Genomic DNA, 22,410 nt, shown 5'->3' with positions numbered 1-22,410 from the left:
CCAAGGCCCCTCACCTCTTGCCCGGGCCAACCTGCAGGAAGGACATGAGGAGGCCAACACACACGCTCCCCACACGGCCTGAGATAAATATTTCCCGGGAAACGGAACTTGTTCTCTGAGTGTTTACAGCCAAGGGCCAAGCAGGACAAGGAGGGGGGCGTTCATCTCTCACGATCACGCCTGGGCCCGCAGCATCTGTCCCAACACCACCGTGGACCTGCTGTGCGTCTCTCAGCTAGCCCCTGATGTTTTCCTGAGCTGACTCCTGGTTCTCAAGGAGCCTGGCTCTCTCCCCAAGCCCGCAGCCTGGCCTCCTTCCAGCTTGTATCTTCTCTGACACCTCTCTCTTCTGACTACGCTTTTTTTCTGACCTGCCTGTAATGCCATTTCCACTGTTCTCTCATCAGTCGGGGTGTGGACAGATGGATGGGCAGACAGAGAGACGGGCTAGGGTGACAGCTGAAACCTCTTCTCTAGTCCCAAGGTCCTACATGCCCCAGGCCTGTGCGGCCTGACAGGTGGGCACAGACAGATGGCAGGGCCTCAGGGCCCCCGTGGATGCCAGATGCTACAGCCAACTTGTTGGCAGCAGCTCCCTCAGGGGCCACAGGGCAGCGCCGAGGCCACTTGCTTGATGTGAGAACTCAGGAGGAAGCGGAACAGCTGGCAGCGGGAATGCTTGATAAAGAATGTTCAGCTAGGCCTGCAAAACGGCCTCGACTGTGGCCCTTCCAGCCTCACCCCAGTGCTCTTTGCCCAGGACCTGTGCCCCACTGACATGTGGAGCCCTCCTCGCTGCCCACCTGTGGTCACGCAAGCCTTTTCCCTCCACAGCTCCCAGCTCTGCCCATTGTTAGCCAGTGCGTGGCCCCTCATCCACCACTGAAGCCTCCATCTTGTCCGTAGCTCTCAAACCACACCTTCCTAACTCCTCAGGGCTCCGCCTTGGGGCTGAGTTTTAGACTCTTCTACCTGGGGGTTCCTGGTCCCCGTCTCCCTTATTGGTTCTGTCAGGAGCAGACCACATGGGTTCTGACAGCCCAGCTGATCTCTGGCCTTGACTCTCTCCATCCTTCACAGTTCCAAGGCCACCTCCCAGAAGTCTCCATGACTCCCCCGATCCACTAACTGAGCCTCTTTCTTAGGACTCCAACCCTATGCACAGGAATGCTCATTCACTCAAGTAGTCTTTATTAAGCATCCACTGTATGCCAGGCACAAATGAACCCGAGCGATGAAAGAGAGTCAGATGTCTTCAGTCACTTGAGAGGGGACATACAACCCAATAACTGTGTGGTGTAGTTACTGACTGCCCAGCGGTACACCTGGGAGACTGGAAGCTGTGAGTGCCTAGGGAGGGGAGGAGACCGACTCCACCTGAAGTGGGAAACCTCACAGAGGAGGGGATACCTAACCTGGAGGGGTCAGTATGAGCCAGTACATGGGAGGATGGAAGAGCTGGAGTGTGCTGAGGATCGAGCAAAGTCACCAGACTGAAGCACGGACCGTCTAAGAGCAAGGAGTGGATGAGAGGGAACCCAGTGGGCGTGGGTTCTCAGTGCCATGCCAAGGGGTGTGGTCTTTATTTTCTCCAAAAGCAGCCACGGAGGTGCAAAGGATGGACCGTGCAATGGAGCACTTGGTACAGGCTCCTGTGCCTTTGTCCCACACCGGCAGCTGTCTCAGCATCTCTTCCAGCCTTCATCCCAGCTGGAGCTCCCAGGACCCCACCTGGTCCCTGTTCCCGGCTCAGAGGTATCGACTTGGTGTGCTCAGTTCACCAACTTCAACTGTTCCCACCGAGTGTGACGATGCCAGGGCCTGGGTCCCAGGATCAGCTCACCAGCCCCCAGCCCCCCAGCTGGCCAAGGCGCCTGCTGGGTGGGGAGGTGTGCTGACAGCATGGCCCCATTGCCGCCACCAAGCCGGTGCCAGAAGAATGTCCCAGGCCCGCAGAACTACCAGCCTCGTTCCAGCTCTACCGCATGCGCTGTCTTGTGTGTGTGGTGGAGGGCGGGCAGTTTAGTCCTGACTCTAACGAACACTGAGCAAGAAAGCCCGTCCCACGAGCAGCTATGGCACAGGCCTGGTCCTCACGTGTGCCCGGCAACTTCTCCCAGCTGCTCCGGATGCTGATGCTGATAACAGTGCATCTGTCCCAGTAACAACCTTTTTTGTTTATTTGGGCTTTTTGTTGTTGCTTGCTTGTTTATGTTGTTTTGTTTGTTTTGTTTAAGAAAAGTGTTATGTATCCCAAGCTGACCTTGAACTGGATATGGATCTGAGGATGATGCTGAACTTGGGATCCTCCTGCTTCCAACTCCTAAATCCTGAGATTAAAGGCAGGCAGCACCATGCCTGATTCACACAGAGCCGAGGAAAGAGGTCTGGTTCACGCTAAGCAAACACTCTACCAACCTGAACTACACCCATTGGGAGGTCTTACCTCCGCTTTCAGGTGAGGAAGATGGGTTCAGGATGGCTACATGGCAGGCCCAGGGTCACACACTGGGCAGCCACAGGCCCAGACCCAGAGCAGGTCCCTCCCACAAAGCAAAGCTGATGATGACCATCCTTTGAGATGGGTGAAGGGTGGTGGGCAGAACAGAGCTAGGCCAGCCCCAGACTAGACTCTTCAAGCAGAGAAGGCAGCAGGACCCAAACACAGGAGAGGCAGAGAGAGACCACAGTGATGAGAACAAAGGGCTTGAGATCCAGGGAGGCCTCGTGGAGAGGATGAGGCCGGTGGAACGGGGAAGGGATGGTATGTGAATGTGCAGACAGGAACAATGGCGGAGGCACAGAAGTCTGCACTCAGAGACACAGAACCTAGAGCCGGGCTCCTTCAGCCCCCGCAACCCTCGAGGGTCTCGGCTTCTCCAAATCCCTCCCCTCGTGGCTTCCTGGGTGGGTGACAAATGCATCTCTCCTGGCGGGTGGCCGAGGCTGCTGAGATACTGCTGGCTCCCAGGAACACCATCTGTCCCAGCTCTGGGGGGAGCTCCCACCCATGGGGAATGCCATGGCAATAAATAAATTAATAATGACTCCCGTCCTCCCTCTTCTGTTGGCCAGCTCCGAGCACCAGGAGCCGGTCCCCCTTCAAGGGACATTCTCAGCCCTGGCCTCAGGCTGTGGTAGGAAAGCCACGTTGAGCCTCAGACCCTGTGGACACCTCTTTCTCGTCTTTAATGAACGGGCAGGGAGGCATCGAGCCCCAGCTCTGCCCTGACCCACCCCCAGCACCTGCTCTGAGCCTTGGCTTCCCCCAAACACAGCAGTCCTGGGTTATGCTAAGAGTTGAGCGAGGGCACGTGCCCAAAGCGCTTGGCACCAAGGGGGCTGACACAGGCAGCAACCTCTTCTCAGTTCACTGAGACTGGGCACACTGGCAAACGAATGAACCAATGCGTGTGTATGCATACAAACACACACACACACACACACACACACACACACACACACACACACACACACACACACCACTCTGTGTCAATCTTCAGTACCCACAGTTCACCCCATTTTTGTTTTTCGTTGAACATGGAAGGTTAATTCAAGGCACCCCAAAGGCTGTCAGCCCTCCCATCAGTGGAGGCAGGAAGGAGAGAAACGCGTCCCCCAAGCTCAGGGAACTCAGCGCAGGGACAAGCCAGACACACAGAATCACTGGATGAAGAAAATGGGGTCCTATGGCACACACAGTGGATGCCCTAGCACCCAACGGCCAGGTGGGAGAGCTCAGAGGAGGGAGCGTGAGCCGGCTGGGACTGGAGTTGGTGGAGAGTGGGAGGAGGCCATGCTGGAAGAGGGAGGCTACTGCAGAGCCCCCCGGAAGTGTTTAGGATGTCAGCAGCAGGTGCTTGGTGAGGCAAGAATGGCTGAGGGAGATTGTGGTAGGTCGGAGCTTCCGAGGGTCAAGAGGACGGGAACATGGAGAATTGGTGAGTAGAGTGACAAGTTCAAATCTGGGTGTGAGGAAGATCCTTCTGGCAACCGGAGGGGAGATAAGAACAACTGGAAGCAAGCAGCCAGTGGGTGTCAGGGAGCTGGCCAGTGCAGGAAGGGAGCTGGGAGGGGAACTCAGCAAGGGGCAGGGGACAACCAGAGAGGAGTCTGAAATGGCGCTCAGGTGAACTGAGGGCAGGGCGCCCTCCAGGCTTGGCACAGAGTGAGAAAAGGGGTCTTGGTGTGTGTGTGTGTGCCCTCAGGCTGGAAGGGGTGGGCCTGGGATGCCGCTCCGGCCTCCGAATCCTGCGCCCGCCCCCAAAGCCCACCCGTTCTTCCCTCCACTGAGCTCTCACCTCCAGTCCGTCGGCTCTACTCCCTGGGGGCTCTGGCTCCTGTGCAAGGGGGTCCTGGCTGGCTGCAGAGACAAGAAGGCCAAGGGCTGAGGCCTACCAGGCCCTCTCCCTTCTCCCCAGCCTGCCCTCCCACCAGCCCCCAGCAAGTCCACAGGTGGCTTTCTCCTCCAGGCAGCCCTACCGGCTTGTCCCCGGGCACCTCAGTCTCTGCTTTTTCTCAACTCTGAGGACACCTTGCCTTTTGGCCTAGTGCTCCCAAGGCATAGAGATGAAGATGGTTCCACTCGTCCTGAGGTCCCTCCAGGAAACCTCCTCAGCCCTTCCTAAACCTCAGTTTCCCTGTCTGTAAAAGGGGATTAGAACCTCCACCTGACGTAGTCGTAATTCCCCAGAGCAGACGTTCAAGGCCCAGAGATGCTGAAAATCCCAAGAATTTGCGTCTGGTGTGCAAGCAACTCCCCCCAGTCTGGCACCGAATCCTTGACTGGACCTCGACCCATGTCTCCCAGCACCACCTCCATGACTCCCAAAGTGCTGCTAACAAGATGCGGCGGGCTGGACAGACACACCCAGGACCCGCTCGCTTGTGCTCAGAGGTCCACCACCCAGGCAACTTCGAGAAGCCCAGCTTCTCTGACAAGCACTGTCCTGGGCCAGCTGCAGGCTCCTGCCCCTCCCCACCCCCCACCCCCAAGCATGTCCCAGCATCGGACAGGCGGTGGGATATTCTGAGCCTGGCTTCGTTCCCGTCAGCTGCTGGCCTCCATGCCAGCCTGGCGCGGGTGCAGGGACTGATTTGATTTGGCAGCTTCGGAAGCGTGTGGTGGGGACAGGGTGGGGAGAGGGGGAGGGGGAGAAGACACCCACCCCTGAAAGGAAATAAACAGCCTCGGGCACTCAGCAGGATGGGGGAGACACAGTTTGGCGTGGGGAAGAGCTGGGTTCCCCGCCTGGCATCCCCCTCTTCCCACCCAGGCCCTGGACACCTGCCTATGGCTACAGGAGCCTCTGGCCCTCGGGGGTGGGGGAGGCGGTAGTAGCTGCACCCGGTGTGTGGATGCTTGTGGAGTGACTGTGTCAGGTGTCTGGTTGTCTCACATGTCCCCTGTGTCCTGTGGGGTTTCCTGCTTTGCTACATACACAGCTAGCCCTGAGTGCCACTCAGGGTGTCTGTGTGCAGAGTGATGGTCTGGGAGTGGTCATCTCCCCGGACGATGGCGGCCGAGTGGCTAGACCTCTACAGGGGACCGATTATAACCCAGGGTACGGCGAGATCGCCGTGTTGGCTGCTGTGGGGCCCGGCATATGTTGGCTCTGGTCCATCCCTTCCCTCTGTGTGGTGACCCCACTCACCCTGCTTGTCCTGCAGAGGAAATGGCAAGGACTGAAATAAGTGTCTGACCCTAGGGGCTGTCCCCACAGTCCTGAGTGCCCTCCTTTCCCAGGGAAATACAACTAGCGGCAGTGAGCCTCTACCACCCCTAGAGACTCCTAGAGAAGCTCCTGTTCAGGCACCCCATCCCTCCCCCCTTTCTGGTCCCCTCAACTGAACCCCAAGTCTGGGGGACTAGACAGGGAAAGAATCTCAGCTGGGCATTCACCGGCCCTCACCAGTTGGAATGCTGATGATCGTTTCCCTACTTGCCCAACACAGCCAGGTCACACAGTTTCCACCACAGTGTTCTGGGAATGTGTATTTACCTGCCAATGCATTGCCTGTACCCTAAGAACCTGACCTCTCAGGATTCAGTCAAAAATCTACCACAGGGGTATCAAGGCTTCTGGTTCTCTGACTTATGTGTCAGCGGGGACACAAAACCCTTAGTACTAAAGAGCAACAGGGGGGCCGGAGAGATGGCTCAGGGGTTTAAGAGGCACTGACTGGTCTTCCAGAGGTCCTGAGTTCTAATCCCAGCACCCACCTGGTGGCTCACAACTGTCTTCCAGGGAATCTGATGTCCTCACACAGACATATATGTGGGTACATAAAATACAAATAAATTAATTTAAAAAAAAAAAAAAAAAAAAGCAACAGGACAGGGCTATGCCCAGACACCAGATAGGGAGGTCACCATAGGAGGCGGAGCCTGCTTTGAGAAGATGCAAAGTCTCATCTGTTGCTTCCTCTTCACTGTCACACTGTCCTCTGGGACCTCTGTGGATCTCCCCCACTCAGTCACAGGGAGCTGAGGTGCTCCTGGAGACAGGAGAGAGGGGTCTTAAGGCAGAGGGGCCTTGGAGAGGAATAGACACTCATGTGTCCACTAAGGATTTAGTGAGGTGGAACCCATCTACAGGAACCTGAAGGGCTTCACGTGAGATTCATGGAGGACTCACCGCAAAGAGAAGACACTAGCACCCAGAGTGACTGCCTATCTGCCCGGTCAAATTGTCACCTGGGATGGGATTCATTTGTGCTTGTGATGTTTGTATATGTCTGTTTGTACACATGAGTGCCCATACTGGGCATGGAGACCTGAGCCCCGGTCAGTCACAAGGTCAGGGTTTTGCCAAAGGAAATGGCCATCTGGAAATCAGACAGTGGAGAAGCCAGGAGCCTGAACAAAGAAGAGGAACAGCAGTCTGGGGCTGTGGGGTAGGGCTAAGAGAATCGAGCTGTGCTTCAGGAGGCACCTGCAAATTCTGTGCTGGCTCTATCATGGTCAGTTCTCAAAGCCTGGATTCCCGAGGCCAAGGGCAGGGTGTGCCCATGACCCAGAGAAGAAGGGGCACAGCACAGAGCTCGCCACAGCCTGCCACGTGACTCTAGGCAGGACCTTCCCCTCTCTGAGGAGGTCTTCATCAGAAGAAAGGGGTTAGATATGATCTTCGAGGACTTTTCCTAGGATGGCGTTTGAGGGAGACACACACACACACACACACACACACACACACACACACACACACAGAAATGGAGACCTATGGGGATGGGAGAGAGCCTGGGGTACGTGGCTATGAGAGAGAATGAGGGGACAGGGGGTGGCAGAGCAGAGAAGAAAGCCCTGCCGGGGAGCCACAGGAAGGCTCTCTGAGAGCCTGGGAGGTCTAGCTAGGGAGGGTTCCCTGCAGAGGACCCTACCCTTGAGACCAAGACAGGAGGTAGTACACAATGGAGCTTTGTGGATGACAGGAACAGCTGTCTCCACTCCACCTGCTTTCTAGCCTGTGGGGGGAGAAAACTGGAGCATGGCAGACAGGGACTCTGCCCTTGAACTTGGGTCCTGACTCCACTCCAGCTCCGCAGGGATCCCAGGGGAAGGGAAAGGCTGGGGACAGTGAGGCACACCCAGGGAACCAGGAAGCTCTGTTTCAGACCTGCTGGGCAATGGGACCTGGACTGGTTTTGATCTGGCAGTCCACTAAGCCGGGGAATTCTGGATATGCTGCCGTGACAGGCTTCTCTAGGGCCCCCAAGGTTGGGTTCTAGAAGGCAAGATCTTCTTGAACCAGGATTCCTTTCCAACTCTGGCCTGGGTACTGAGGCACAAGTGGGATCCAAGAGGCAATGAGATGCGAGACAACCGGGCTGGCCTTGTGCCAAATTGCATGGTGTGCCTGAGACTTGGGCTGGACTCCACCAGCTCTTCTAGGCTCCCTGACCCTCGGGGTAAGAGCCAAGTCTGTAGGGAGTGCAGAGAATATCCTCTAGATGGTCTCTGGGTCCCCAGCCCTCACTGGCAAAAGTTCCTGCATCTCCACACCCGTGTCCAGGAAGGACACATGTCCTGTTTTCCCCTCAGGCAGCTGCTGGAAAGGGGGTGAGCAGGCCCCTCCTTCCTCTTTCATCTACAGCTCTATGAAGACACCTTGAGGGCTCGGATGGGAGGAAGGCTACTCTCTGGTCATAGTCTTAGATGGCTCGGAGATGGAGGCGGTGGGTAATGGGAATTACTCTCAAGACACACAAGCTTAGAAAGTGGCAGCCCCTCACATGAACATGCACCAAGTCTGCTGTGGCAAGAGACAGCCCATGTGACCAGGCTAAAGGGGTCCCCCTCTCCTCTGATGCCAAGGCACCCTTCCTCCCCTCCTTCACTCGGGGGTGGGGCTGTCATCCCATCCCAAGCTATCTGTCTCCATTGCGTCTTGTTATGTTTTTAATAACTGAACATTGACATTAACAAGGCAGGTGGCTGCAGCTCTTCCCAGCAGCCCCATTTAGCATCATTGAATCATCAAATCATCAAATTCTAGAATCCTGCATGCACAGAATGTCCGCATCTTGGGCTCCCAGAGTCTCAGCATCTTAAAGTCACAGAATGTCGGAATCACACAACCACACCCGCACCCAGCCCTGGGCTGATCATGGAAGGCGAGCATCATCCCAGTGAGAGGCCCAAGCTGACAATCCCAGATTTTCAAATCACACCCCCCGCCCCCCTGTCCCCCAGAGCTGGTACTCACACAGCCCTCCGAGCTCCGTGGACCACCAGCTTCCTCCTTTTACAAGTGAGAAAAATAAGCTCAGAAAATGGTGCAAGAGTACCAGAAAGCAAGGGACACAGACAATGCCCAGCCTCAGGATTGCAAAATCGGACCTGTCCAGGCCGGCGTTTCTGACAACCAGACAAGTTTGAAATTCTGAAGTTCCCATGTCCGCACTGGGTCAGCGGCTGTTGCCTCACGCCTCCATTTCTCCTTTTAGCTTCATCTTTTTCTTTCCGTGCCCCCAGCCTGGCCCCACCCCCTCCCCTGCCCACCCTGGTGTCCCAAACCATGAGTGGGGGTGCACAGGACTAATTCCCTCAGGGCAAGGGACAGGAAAAGCAAAATGTCTTCCTGCACCCCAGGCACCATCTGGAAAGGAAGGGCAGGCTCCTCAAAACAGGAAGGCCGGGCCCTGGGGGGTGACCAGGGCTGAGACAGTTCAGGGGAGCCTGAGCTAAAGTCCAGGGAAGCAGAAATGTACATTTCTCATTTTCATAAATTTACATTTCTACTCACACATTTTTTTGGATTTGAATTCTATTAATTTTTGCAGCTTGTTTTAATTTTTCCAGTTCTGAACACCCTGCCCAGGGCAGAACACCAGTTGCCCACATACACACAGGTGGGGACCCAGCAGCCCCACCACCCTTAGCCTCGTGGCCAGTGGCCCCCCTGGGAGGTGCTCCTGAGATATTTCCATCCTTGGAGACTCAGGCTTCACACACACACACACACACACACACACACACACACACACACACACACACACACACAGACACACACACACCTCTCCTGAGCCCTCAGAGGTGACACAGAGCCCACCCAGTCACCCCAAGCAGCTCCTTCTCCTCCTCCTCCACCTCTGCTGCTGGTCTCCCTCTCCACCTCTTCTCCCTTCCACCCTCTCCCAGTCCAGGCCTTATCATTCCCAGCCTGGACCACAGCGGCCTAAACCCCAGTCTCCGCTCCCAGGAGCTGCATGTGCACACAGGCCTGACATCGCATCCCTCCTCCCATCTCCTCCCCCTCGTGCTGGCTCCCTGGAAAACATCCAGAGTCCTCCACATGGCTTGTAAGTCCTGCAAATGTTGGTGGGTGCCAGCCTCACCAGCCACATCTCCTGTCTCATGTCCCTCCCCCACCTTCCACTCACTCAGTTGCCCACCTTGGCAGTCCAAGATCCAGCTCCATAAGCAGAAACATGGGACTTGAGAGGGCCAGCCTTCTCCCCTCCGTCTGCCACCAACAAGTCATCACAGCCACCGCCCTCCTTTCCGTCCAGAATGCTCTCCAGGCTCTGCTCTCAGCTCTCAGGTTTGTTTCTTTCTGAAGGCTTCCAGCTTTCCCATTCTCTAACTCTGGGCTGAACGAGGGCCCCAGCCAGCTCTGCCTAAGTGGCATGCACCAGCCTCTGTCTGGGTCCCCTCCCTCCTCAGCCCTGGCACCTGAGTCTGAGCTACCTGCCACAGGCTGGCTGGTGTAGTATTGCCCAGGCTCAGGGAAGGTATGGAGAACCTGAGGACCAATTTCTTGCTCATCTCACCCACCCTTCCCATTGGCACAGCATCCACCTAGGAAGGCCTCGTAGCACAACAGAGTATGATTAGGACAGGCAGAGCAGGCGGTGTGAGAAACCCAGGAGTCTTTAGACTTCCAGGAGACGAGGACAGGCTACAGAAGGCATTCAGCCCAGCCCTGAGGCCACCAGAGCAGCCATGAGAGTCAGGACCAAATTTACCACGCCGGAGACCAAGCATTTCTCAGGCTCACGGGAGCAGGTACCAGAAGAACTGGCTGAGCATTCAGGGAAGGCTTCCTGGAAGAGGAGCTATTTCTTGTTTGAGAAAAGGAAGACGGCAGAAATGAGAGGTTTCCAAGGACATGGGAAAGAAAGCCTTGCCTTTGCCTGTTCTGTACTCTGGGGAGGTCAGTTAGGGAAGGGAGAGGAGCCGGGGCGGGGTTGGGGGGGCGGTGGGAAGGAGGGCAGGGAAGGATGGACATACCATGATGCTCACACCATGGCCAGGGCAGGCATGGCTGGCAAGCTGGCAGGCAAGAGTGCCCCAGCTGTGGTTGGGAAGCATTTCCTGTCTCTTTGCCAGGGGGCGTCATTAATAATCATTTACCCGCCACAGGCAGCTCAGAGGCCAGCCAAGGAACAGCGTGATGCTGGGGCCAGAGCCCAGCCTGGTGGCCAGGAGAGCTGGACAGTGGTATGTACCAGCCTTGCCACGTGCCGTGAGCCCTGGCCCAGCCATCTCATCTCTTCTCTGGGAATGTTAGAGGGAGGAGGTTCTGGGAAGGGTGCTGCGTTAGGTCCCCGCCCTGCTCAGGGCTTCAGGTTCTCTGGCTGACAGCGTGGGCCACCAAGCCTTCCAGGGCAGCCGTGGCAAGTACTTCGATGGCAAGTACGAGAAGAGACCTAGGGACACAGGAAGCCAGACCCCAGTGGGGCGGACATAGAACCAAGAGCAAATTCAGTCTGGGGAACCACTGAGGGGGGAACCAGCTGATCCAGGCAGGAGGAGGGGGCTGCTGCACCCAGAAGGTACGGATTCCACAGAATGACCCTAACACTTCAAACTGTCCCTGAGTGGCGCAGAGTAGGGCCTCCATCAGTGCTTGCTTGTGGACAACTGCATGAGTGAACCTGCTAGCGAGCCGTCATCAAAGGACCCCAGAAGTCAGGAGGAACCGGCTGAACGATGCTGCTGCTGGTGGTGACAACTATGACGGTGACTCAACCAAGGACAATGGGTAGAGAAAGGTGGCAAGAAGCCGGAGACCAGGACTGTTGACCCGAAGCCAGGCAGCTGCTTTCGCACTTGGCCAAAAAGCAGAATCTTTTCTCACCTCAGCTCCCTGCCCACCTCACATTGCTTTCAAGACCCAGCTGAAGCACACTCACTTGAAGAATCTTCTAGAACCTAGAAGGTAATGCTGAAGCATAAACCCTAGACCCTTTCTGGCCAGCTGGAATGTCTCTGTGCCTCCAACCTTAGGAGTCCTGAATGTCCTTTAACGTCTATCAAGAGTGGCCAGAAGGGCTTCCCAGGGCCTTTTCTGGAGAGTGTGATGTGAGTCTCGAGTGCCTGGGACCTCTGCCCTCAGACTAAAGGATCCCCAAAAGTTGAATCAGGCCAACCCTTTCTGGTAATGGCTTCTATGAGGACAGTGTTAATTTCCCCTCTTGATGTGGAGTCAACAAAGCAGACACAGACTGAGGTCTTTCTGGTTGACCCCCTGTGGTGACACAGAGAAAGGGAGAGGAGAGCAGGGCATGGAAAAGGGGGGTTGGGGCTGCTCAGTCTCCCTGAGGTGATGTGACCCCGAAAGAACACCGGACCATCCCAATTCTAATAGTATACAGATGGTAGACTTGGTCAACTGCAAGCCCAGCCCAGGCTGCTCTGGCACAGAGAGGTACCTCCAGAGACACCACAGGAGCTCATGGCCAGTGCTAGACACTCCCTTCTGCCCAGGCTGTAGTAAACACAGTGGACTTGCTGACACGTGTATCCTCTCCCCACCCCTTCCAGCCCTGGCCCCAAACACGGGACAAGCGAAGAGGAAAAGAACAAAGGCTCCCTGACCACAACATCACCCGCCGCCCGCCTGTCCAGCGCCTGCTCAGCAGGAAACTCAAGACAAAGGCTTTGCTCAAAGTGAAGAGGATGAAGGGCAAAGGGTAGGGGCAGCCTGGGTTGGGAGGGCAGGCGAGGGCATCTCTAGGGACCTGATTAGGAGGAAAGCAAGAACAGGAAGGCAGCCAAGCCCTCCTTGCACACATACGTCACTGCACAAACATTTATGGGGCACCTGCTGTATTCCACACACGGCCAAACATAATATGCCTCTGTCTTCACACCACACACCTTATGCACACACTTCATTACCCAGACCTCAGCCCTGCCCCCAAGGCATCCCTAATTCATCCCAACTCACTGTACACGCTTCACACTCTTCCTCATCACATGCAAACAGTTCCCAGGGAGAAAAGATCACAGAACCCACACCTCGCACTGAAAAGTCACACAGCTCACACCCACCCACACTTCACACCACACTCAGACTCCATCTCCCACAATGCACCTCAAACTCACCTCCCAAGCCACAGATGCATGCATCCAATTAAATTACACACACACCTCAGACATAGAGGCACATGCAGACATACTCTGCACAGTATGCATGCTTAATGTCACACCAAAATATCACACATTTATAGACACACAAAGTCCCTCAGCCTGCAAACTGCCTCCTCTTGCCCACCCTCCAACCTGGTCAACCGGCTTCTTGGTTAACCAGATGCCTTGGTCTTGACCGCACCCTCTCTCGCCCAGAGATGTATGAACAGTCACCACAGACACATGGCACTCAAACATCAGCACACAGGTCCGAACATAATCCCCAAGCAAACTCAAGATGTACCATCGTGACCCTAAGCCACCCAGGAGGCTGCAAGCGCAAACCTCCTCCACTCTCCTCTCCTAGGACATCCATTCAAAACCAACAGGACCATACTAGGACTCTTCCTGGCTGCCTACTACAGCCAAATAACATCCACAGTCACATACTCAGTCTTCAACATGCAAGCTGTCCCTACAACAACATCACACTGCCATGACAGACACAACCATGTGCACACATAATAGTCAACACACAGTGCTACAACTCCACACCCACAATTCTGCCTCTGTAGCCACACAGAGCATGTTAACACCATCGACTCATAATTTCCATACCATAATCCCTCTATGAAGAATCTCATTCAAATGATGCGACCATACAGAGCACAACACACATGACCACACAAAAGGCACACCCAACACATGCTATACACCTTCAGGAACACTCACACAAGCACATACACCCCAGACTCGCCCATCCCTCACCGCAGGTGAAGGGCATCAGCTGGCAGTCTACCCCTTTCTCCATCCATAGACCCAACTGCCCCAGTCACCACCAGGACAGCAGAAATAAGGGGGGGGGGTAATAAGTTACAAGTGCCAGTGTCCCACCTCATGACCCCTACCTACCTCATATCCTGGGCACCCTTGAGGGCAATGTTCTCCATGTTTAAACCCTTGTACTCCAGTCCATCCCATGCCATGCCTGAGAACACAGGCAGCGGTGGGTCCTATACATCCCAGCCCTGTCCTCTGAGCCTGCCCCCTCCTCTACCCAAAGTAGAGGCAACTATATAGGGAAGGCATGGTCCCAGGAATACCCTGGAACAAATAGAAATCTCTAGACACTGAAGGACTGAACAGACCAAGAGAGGTGAGCAACCTGGAGCAACACACTGAACGGAGGACAGCACAGGGCCAGGACAGAGCTCAAGAATTGAGAGAACTGGAAGAATAATGTGGCGCCATCACACCTCGAGAGAGGAGGCAACAGGAGGAGACTGGAGGTCTGTGGAAGAGGGAGATGGGGACTGGGAGGGGGAGGTCTGGCAGAGGAGGAGAGAGAAGCTGGGGTAGAAAGGGGGTTTGGACCCTTGGGCTGGGTTGAAGATGGTGCTAGGGTCCAGATGATTAGAAGAATGGGGGAGTGAGGCTATAGAATAGAAACTAGAGGTTTGGGGGTGAAGTCCTTCCTATGAGGTAGAGCTCCCTGCTGCTAGGGGTTTGGGGGTTATGGGTGTGCCTGGAATCTGATATGTAGAGAGCCATAGGTTTGGGAAGGGGGTCCAGTTACTCTGAGGAGGGAGCTCCTGCTTTGTACAGAGCTGTCAGTGTGGGCTGGGGGTCCCACCGTGGATGGAGAGTTCAGGGCTCGGGATGGAGGAGTTCCAGATGCAAAGAGGAGTTCGAATCTAGAGTGGCATTTGGGCTGCGAGCTGGAGTGTCAAGGACCCCCCCTCTGGGTATGACTGCAATCCCATTCGGTACAAGACTGGTTCAGAACTAAGAGAAGGTCCCCTCTTAGAGGAAGATTCAGGAGAGGGTGGACTGTGGGGCAGACGGCTGTAAGCTCTTCAAAAGACCGGGCCCCAGCTGGGCTCTCCCCGGACACCCGGTTCTCCCTGTTACCCAGAATGGGGGGGCCCCCCTACCTGCAGGCTGTCGGCGCATGGCTGCGGCGGCGGCGGCTCGTCCGGCTTGAGGAAGACCTGCTGGCCCCGCCTGAGGAATTGGACAACAGCGATGAGGATGTGGTGCAACACCAGGACCATGCTCGCAGCCGCCCGCCCGCCCCGCCAGCCCGGCCCGCTGCGCTCGGTCAGCGCGTCCGCAACAGCTTCGCCGGTCCGCGCGAGGGTCCGCCCTGGTCCCGCCCCGCCCCCGCCCCCGCCCCGCCCCAGGCCTCCAGGCCCCGCCTACGTCCCTGCCACCAGGGACAGCACCTTAACGTCTTCCGAAGATCGGACCCCACCAGATCCCGGCCGGCTCGCCCCGTGCCAGGCCTTCACCCTCCCACGCCTCCTCCAGCGGGTCGGCTATGGGGATCCCCTCTCCTCGGTCGCCTCTCAGTCTTTGCTGCCCTCCGCTTGTCCCATCGCCACTCCTCCTATTTGGCAGAGCCCCTCCCAGAGTCCCGCGCACTGTCGCACCACATTCTCTCCCCATCACTTGGACTTCAGTAGCCCAGCCAGAGCCCCAAGGCCGAGTCCAGCGCAGTGCAGGGGCCGCGGCCGCAGTCCAGGTGCCCTGAGGTCCCTTCTCCTTCCAGTGCAAAAGGTAGAGGGAAGTGAGGGAGAAATTTAGAGGTCGCTCCAAAATGGGACGAGCCCTGAAGCGGTAGCAGATCTGTGAAGGAGACATGTGCTCCCTGACACACACAGGCGCACCATTCCCAAGTGTGGGGTGAAGGCACTGGGTCCCTAAGGCCACCAGGTAGGTCTGCATCGGCGTTCCGGGAGACTGAAGAGGTTGCAAGCCCCAGGGCCACGTAGTCCGCAGTTCCGCGGTGGGACCCCGCAAGCTGGGAGCGCGTTTCTCCGCAGAGCGGCCTCTGTGCTCAGGCGCTTGCGGCAACCGTGACGCTCCTGCGCCCCCTGGTGTCCTATGGCGGCGGTGCACCCCGACCCCAGTTGCAGTTGGCTGGAGAGATGAGGGGACATTAGTGGCATGCAACCTGACTCAAACTCCTTGCCTGGACCAACCTGTTTTCTAGCCTCTGCTTGCCATAAGACAGGCTAAGGAATGAGATGTGTCTGGATTGAAGGGTGAGGTTGCGTCTTCCTTGACTTTGCCAACGCGACTTCAGCCAGATCCCCTTCTCATTTTGCTGGGCCCCGGTTGTCCCACAAGATTGCCAGAAAACTCAAACTTGGGTTGATGGTGAGGCAGACAGACACAGACTCCTGACAGCCCTCACTGTGACCTTCCCTGATCCTCCTTTCTGCACTACTGTCCCGCTTTCTGTCCTTCCCTCTCCCCCTGCCCTTGGAAGGTGACTCAAGGAGCCCCGAGCCCCCCACCTCACTGACGTGATTCATCTGAGCCCTTTCTCCCTGGGGAGCAATTTCCTCAGTGTTGAGTCACTGAGCCCAGTGCTGGACACAGTCCCGGCACCTGGCACAGGCTTGGAAGTGTCCTGGCTGTCCTGGTAGCTCAAGAGGTGAGTGTCCATACAAGGATTTCCCCCTCCTTCTTGCTGAGGCATGGCTCTGAGATGCTTCTTCCTGTGCTCAAAGACCCTTGGTGGCTCCTTACCAGCACCATAAAGCCTAAATCCCTCATTTGGCATTGCAGACCTTCCAACCCTGGCTTGTCAATCAGCTCTGATACCTCCTATCCCTTGTTTTTATACGGCCCTTTTCATTCAGATAGCAACTGCCTCATTCTCCCCTCCTGGTCTGTCCTGTGCCTCCCTATGCCCCTGCTCCATTCAGTCCCTATGCCCCTGCTCCATTCAGTCCCTATGCCCCTGCTCCATTCAGTCCCTATGCCCCTGCTCCATTCAGGAGCCACTCAGAGGCCATCTGCTCTAGGAGTCCTCTGAATGCCACCTCAGTGTTCTGGGAGGCCCTTCCTGGGAGTCAGGTCTGGGAAGCTGAGGACATGGTCTAGGCCAAGTCCATGTGTTTTAATGCATCTTCAAAAATAGGGCAGTTAGTTCTTCATATTAACACTGTACAGACCATGACATAGGCTAAGATGTGTAAAGGTTCTGCCTGCTCCCCCTTCTCCTTTCCGGCCTCAGTTTCCCCTTTGTAAAAAGGGATGGCCAATACAATGACTGTTCCCCAGGCCCAGTAACACACACTGCTTGGTAATCCTGGTCACATGTCACTGGCTTGGTCCTAGGCTTTGGATAGCCAGGGTGGAACACAGGTGCCCAGGAGGTGTCAGCATGGTTATTGGCCAGAGCTACTGATTCTTCAGGGGACCTCAGCTCAGCCCTGCAGTCAAGAGCCGACCCCAGCCTGGCACGGCCCCCTTCTTAAGGTGGAACCTCCACAGCACTTGCCTCCCTCCTGAGAAGTTATTCTTGCTTCCTACTGGAGTCTCTCCTATTTTGATGACTATCGTCCCAGATGTGCATTCTGTCTCCCTCGGTTCTTAGTGCGTTACTTGTTCTGATTCGACCGTTCTTTATGAGGACGGAGTGAGTGCTCACGGAGTCACGGGCTCGCTGCATGACTGTGGCCAGTGTGGCCAATCTATCTGGGCCTCCATTGCCCCATCTGTGAAATGCTAACGAGCTAACAAGCCTGGATTCAATAAATAAGCAAACAAACCTCTATGAGCATTTGGTTCATCTTCCCCTGAAGTCCTCAAATTCCTCAACCAGACTCCTCACAGTTGGGGCAACCCAGGCTCTGCCCAATTGCACAGGGAAGGGACCTTGCCAAACTCTCGTGGCTAGGAAGCATGCCACTCAAAGGTTAAGTCTGGTTCCTCCAGCCTCCCTAGAGATCCCGGGTTTCCCAATCTCTACAGTCCATGATCCACTATGCTTGGCTCTCCCTTGTGATTCTAACATACTTCTTGGTCTGAAACCCCAGGATTGGATTCTGGCTGATCCCTGTCTCATGAAGGTAAGAGTCAGGACTAGCCTCTAAGATCTGAGTTTCACATCTAGGCCTGGGAGTCTTCAACACCAGGCAAGCGCCTATTATCTCTGCCTCTGTCTCTTCAGCATAAAGTACACTTGACATGTGTGCATGTATGTGTGTATGCATGTGTGCATGTTTGTGAGTATACAAGTGGGCACAGGTGAGTGCTTGCATGTAGAAGCTGGAAAATAGCCTCAGGGGTCATCTACAAGAATGCTGTCCACCTCTTTTAAGATGGTGTCTCTCATTTGGCCTGGAACACATCAGTTAGGCTAGATTCTTGGTTAGCCAGCAAAGCCCCAAGAATCCTCCCACCTCCGGCTCCCCAAGGCTGGGAGAACACCACCACAACCATCATTTTCACATGCGTTCTGGGGATCAGACTGAGGTCCTGGTGCTGGTGCCCTGTCTCCACAGTCCCACTAGCCAAGGTTCACAGATAAGGAAAACTAAGGCCCAGAGATGCTAAGTCAATTGTTCATGGGCACGCAGCTAGTAAACAGTGGAGCAGATTTCAACCCTGCCTGCCTACCATCTCTACCTTCATCTCATGCTCAATGCTTAAGAAAAGGCAGGTAAGGAAAATGGGCTTCTCATACTCTGTTATCCCCAACAGTGCAGGGACTGAGGGTCCCATTCTCCCAGTCCCTCCACCCTCTGCTCGTCTCTGGCATCAGGAATCCCATCCCCTGATGTCCTTTGCAGCCTATCTGATCTTCTTCTTGTCCCCCTACTTTAGTGCCCGCTTAGCCCATACTAGGTGCTCCTCCAAACCCCTGCCCTAGACAGGAGAGTTAGGAAAAGGTGACTCAGCTGAGAGCTTGTCACCCTGGGCCCACCTGACCTACAGCTTCTTATAAGATCTGCACTGCCTTGCATCTGCAGTCGTGAGAGTGCCTGGGACCCTGTGCATACCCAGGACCTATGCTTGAGGTGTTGGTTTAGCCTCTTGTTGTATATAAAAAAAAAAATGGAACTTCCAGGTGCATAGCCATTACCTGGGTTCAGTTGGTCACATGGACGCCATATTCAGTGTTCTTAACATTTGGAATGAGCCTCTGTGCCTGCCGAACAAGGGCCCAAGCGTAGCCTCTCTAGCTATGCCCGCACATACCCCTTCTCTAGGCTTCCAGAATCCAAGGTGGCATCTGGACTTTCAGCATGGCATTCAAGGCTCATCCTCGGCCATGCTTACCTCCTCACCCCATCCAGAGCTTGTGGCTTCTCCTCAAACTTTGCCCAACCTCTTCTCCATCTGTGTTCAAGGCCCTTCCAAGGTCGAGTTGCCTGTCAAGATGACAGGTCTCTTCACTTACTTACGGCCAGACATTGGGTGAGAACTTATTCCATGCCAGGTACTGAGGATGAAGATGTTTTTTAAAAGCAGTTCTTGGGGCTGGAGAGATGGTTCAGTGGTTAAGAGCATGTACTGCTCTTCCAGAGGACCTGAGTTTGGTTCCCAGCACCCATGTCAGGCGGCTTCCAACCACCTGTAACTCCAGCTTCAGGGAATCCGACACCTCTGGCCTCCTGAAACACTCGCACCCATTTCATACCCCCCAACACACATATACACATAACTAAAAAGTAAACAAATATTTAAAAAGCAGTTCTTCCCAGCCACAGACAGAAAACTCCCATCCACTGAGAAATGGCCCCCACCAAGATGACCCAAGTGGATCCACCCACTTCTTTCCCTGTGCCTCTTCGGTGGTCCCACAAGTGAGGGCAAGGATTGTTGGATCCTGCCTTGTGTCTTCACAGACCAGTGGGGAGCACTGAAGTTCTCAGAGGAGTCTAGTTAAGTCAGAAGATGGTTCCCATCCCAACATCTCTCCATCTCCCACAACTGATCCTGACAGACGTTCTAGAGAACCCATATGTGCTCCTATCCCCAGGACCATGACCTGCTTCATGAGCCTGTTTTCTGCCAGGCATGATCCATCCAGTGCTGGACTGTGGTCAGACTATGGAGGCCCAGGTTCAAATGAGAGCCTTGCCTGGGTATTCCCGGGCAGGAGTCCAACCCTCTCTGGTCTCAGACTTCTCAGGAGCAACAAAATTGGCCTGGATCTCTTGAGGGCCCAGGAGGCTGAGGTGGGTGAAGGGAGGACCCAAGCAGACCTAGATAGGCAGAAAGCAACTCTCCTGCCCAGTCAGGCCAGGCCAACGGCAGGGCACAAGGACCAGCTTCCAACACAGGCAGCTCCTCAAAAGAGAAACTGGCTTGCCATGACCTGAGGCAGAGCCCATAAACTAAAAGGGGGCTCCAGGATCCTGAAACTTTGTTATCTTCTTTCCTAACTGTCTGGACGACGATGATGATGATGATGATGATGATGATGATGTGTGTGTGTGATGCAAGACTCTGCACTTAGGTGTGTAATCATGGTGGGTATGAAAGCAGGAGGCTATGGCAAAGGGATGATATTTCCACTGTATATGCCTGAGCTTCTGTGTATATGTCTACATGGTTATGCATGTGTTATCTACAGTAATATGTGTGTATAAAAATATATGTCTGTGTACAAGCATGTACGTCTACATGCCTGCATGTGTGCATTGGTGTATATATACAAGTGTACATTGAAGGCATGTATGTACAAATGTGTGTACAAGCGTGTATGTGTTTGTAAGTTTATGCCTGGCAGAAGTGCCACCTATGACTACTATTCCATGTGTGTGTGTCCCCTGGCTATGGCTGCAGATGTAGGGCACCTCTGGCAGGAAGGGGATCACAGACAAGCGCTGGGGACGATGTCTGACATTTGGGGTGGGTCAGTCACAAGTCTCCTCCATTTCCATGTCATTTGCATCCTCATTTGTTTCATATGCAGCAGGTGGTAAATGCGGTGACCCTCTATGAGGAAGGGAACCCATGAGGTCCAGTCCAGAGTCTGCTGGATTACATCATCTCAGCTGAGGAGACTCCTGAAACCTTAATGTCTTCTCTCTATCATCCACAAACTACACGATCCTTCCTCTACACAAAGCTGCCCCGGGTCCCACACACTCATGCTCCTACACTCCCAAGCACTATCAGCCTTTCCTCAGACACAGGTATACATTCTCAGAGCTCCTGCACACACACACACACACACACACACACACACACACACACACACACACACACACACCTGCAGGTGGTCCCTCAATGCCTCTGGCTCACCAACACCCACCCTGCTGTGGTCATCTCTCCTACCCAACTCAACCTTGGTCTCAACCCCTATCTATATGAATCCTGTCGGCCATGGGACACAGAGGATGCCCTGCTTTTGAGCTGGAATCCCTGCCAAGCCCTTCAGCCCGGGTGAGGCTGTGCCCTGTGGTGCCCACTGCCTTCTAATATCCCTTTAGCTCTCTGGAGGAGGGTCTCCCCACCCCCACTATGCTGTCAGCTCCTGTGATGGAATGTTTTTGTTTTGCTCACCACAGTAACCTCAGCTTCCAGAACAAGGCTTGGTCTAGTATTGCTCAAAATCACATCCGGGAATTGGGTAAGATTTTCCCAACCTGTTCTGCCTTCCTCAGTGGGACTTGCTTAACTCTGCATTTCCCCCATGTGCCTCCCCAGTCAGATATGGTTCCCCAAGGCAGAGACTGGGTCTGCAGCAGCTACAAAGTCTCATGCCCAAGCACAGTCTGGGCACAGAGAGTAAAGCCTAGGGCATGGCAGAGCCCAGGGTATGACAACCCCTTTGTGAGATTCAGGAACATCTGGAATTAGGCTACTTGAATAAAGTACTCAAAGTCCAGCCGCCTCCAGGAAAGAGCACCCCCTTGGCTGCCTTATCTAGCATTGGAACCCCATCCTAGCGCATTCTTCCTAGCCACTCCGCCCCTACCCACGCCGCCCCTGCTTGCACACCCCCGGGACAGGGAGCTTCCCTCCTCCCAGCTGGCTCCCTGCTGTGTGAGAGAGATGGCTGCTCCCTTATAGCATCATCCTGTTGCCTGGCTTCCCATGGGAAGCAGGAAGTGGCCAGGCAAGAGAGGAGGCAGACCCCTTCGGAGCAGTCCTGGTTCTCTTCTGTACAGCTTTAGGCAGTCAAGGGAAGAAGGGGCTTCTCAGCTCTGGCCTATCTCGGGTCAGCAAGTGAATTCAAAGTGCTCAGATACCCAACTCCACCCATCATCTCTGGAACCTGACCATAGTACCCAGGCAGCCTGGAGAAATCCTCGGGCAATCTCTCCTGGACTTCATTGCCTTCTCACTTAACCCAGCCATCATGAGTGCCCTTTATTGCATCTCCTGCCCATCATTGGGGCCTACGAAGCTCACCCCCCCCACATCCCTATCCATGCAGATAAAGGTTCCCTTCCCTCCTGATCCCCAGTTCCTCCTCCTTTTGGCATCTCCTACAAGAACGGGGGAGGGGACTGTTCTGACTCCTTCCCCAGGAGAGGACCATGAAAGATGCATCCTCCTGAACTTAAACTGCAAGAACGTTGGGTGGATAAGCTGGTCCTCGTCTGAGATGGTTGCCTACAGCCTGCACAACCTCGCCTAAATAGCTGCTATTCCTGAGCTGGGTCTGCTCCTAAGGTGTCTCGGGTTACAACCAGTCACCAGCATGTCCCTCCTCAAAACATGCCCTTCCCTGTGCCTTTTCAGAACTGAGTCTGTTTGGGACACTGAGGCAAGACAATATAAGTCACAGGGACCGAAAG

The 22,410-nt window shown here is 55.0% G+C and overlaps 1 protein-coding gene across 9 annotated transcripts in view; it reads right to left on the bottom strand.

Annotated features, from left to right (window-relative positions):
* The window catches only part of Pde2a (phosphodiesterase 2A), a 94,565-nt gene that overhangs the window by 49,015 nt on the left and 23,140 nt on the right, over positions 1-22,410 (bottom strand). For 2 of the 9 annotated variants that reach the window (XM_042279393.1, XM_042279405.2), the window contains exons 2-4: positions 14,791-14,860; positions 8,706-8,741; positions 4,302-4,363 (exon numbers count right to left, since the gene is read on the bottom strand). In XM_042279393.1, the coding sequence (XP_042135327.1) occupies positions 4,302-4,363; positions 8,706-8,741; positions 14,791-14,860 (168 nt within the window). Of the gene's footprint in view, positions 1-4,301; positions 4,364-8,705; positions 8,742-14,790; positions 14,985-15,081; positions 15,232-22,410 lie in introns of those variants that run through there. The other 7 variants (XM_042279398.1, XM_016000686.3, XM_042279411.1 and 4 more) reach the window with 5 other exon arrangements.

This window comes from Peromyscus maniculatus, chromosome 1, assembly GCF_049852395.1.
Source record: "Peromyscus maniculatus bairdii isolate BWxNUB_F1_BW_parent chromosome 1, HU_Pman_BW_mat_3.1, whole genome shotgun sequence".
Lineage (NCBI taxonomy): Eukaryota > Metazoa > Chordata > Mammalia > Rodentia > Cricetidae > Peromyscus > Peromyscus maniculatus.
This window is presented reverse-complemented; position numbering and strand designations above follow the sequence as displayed.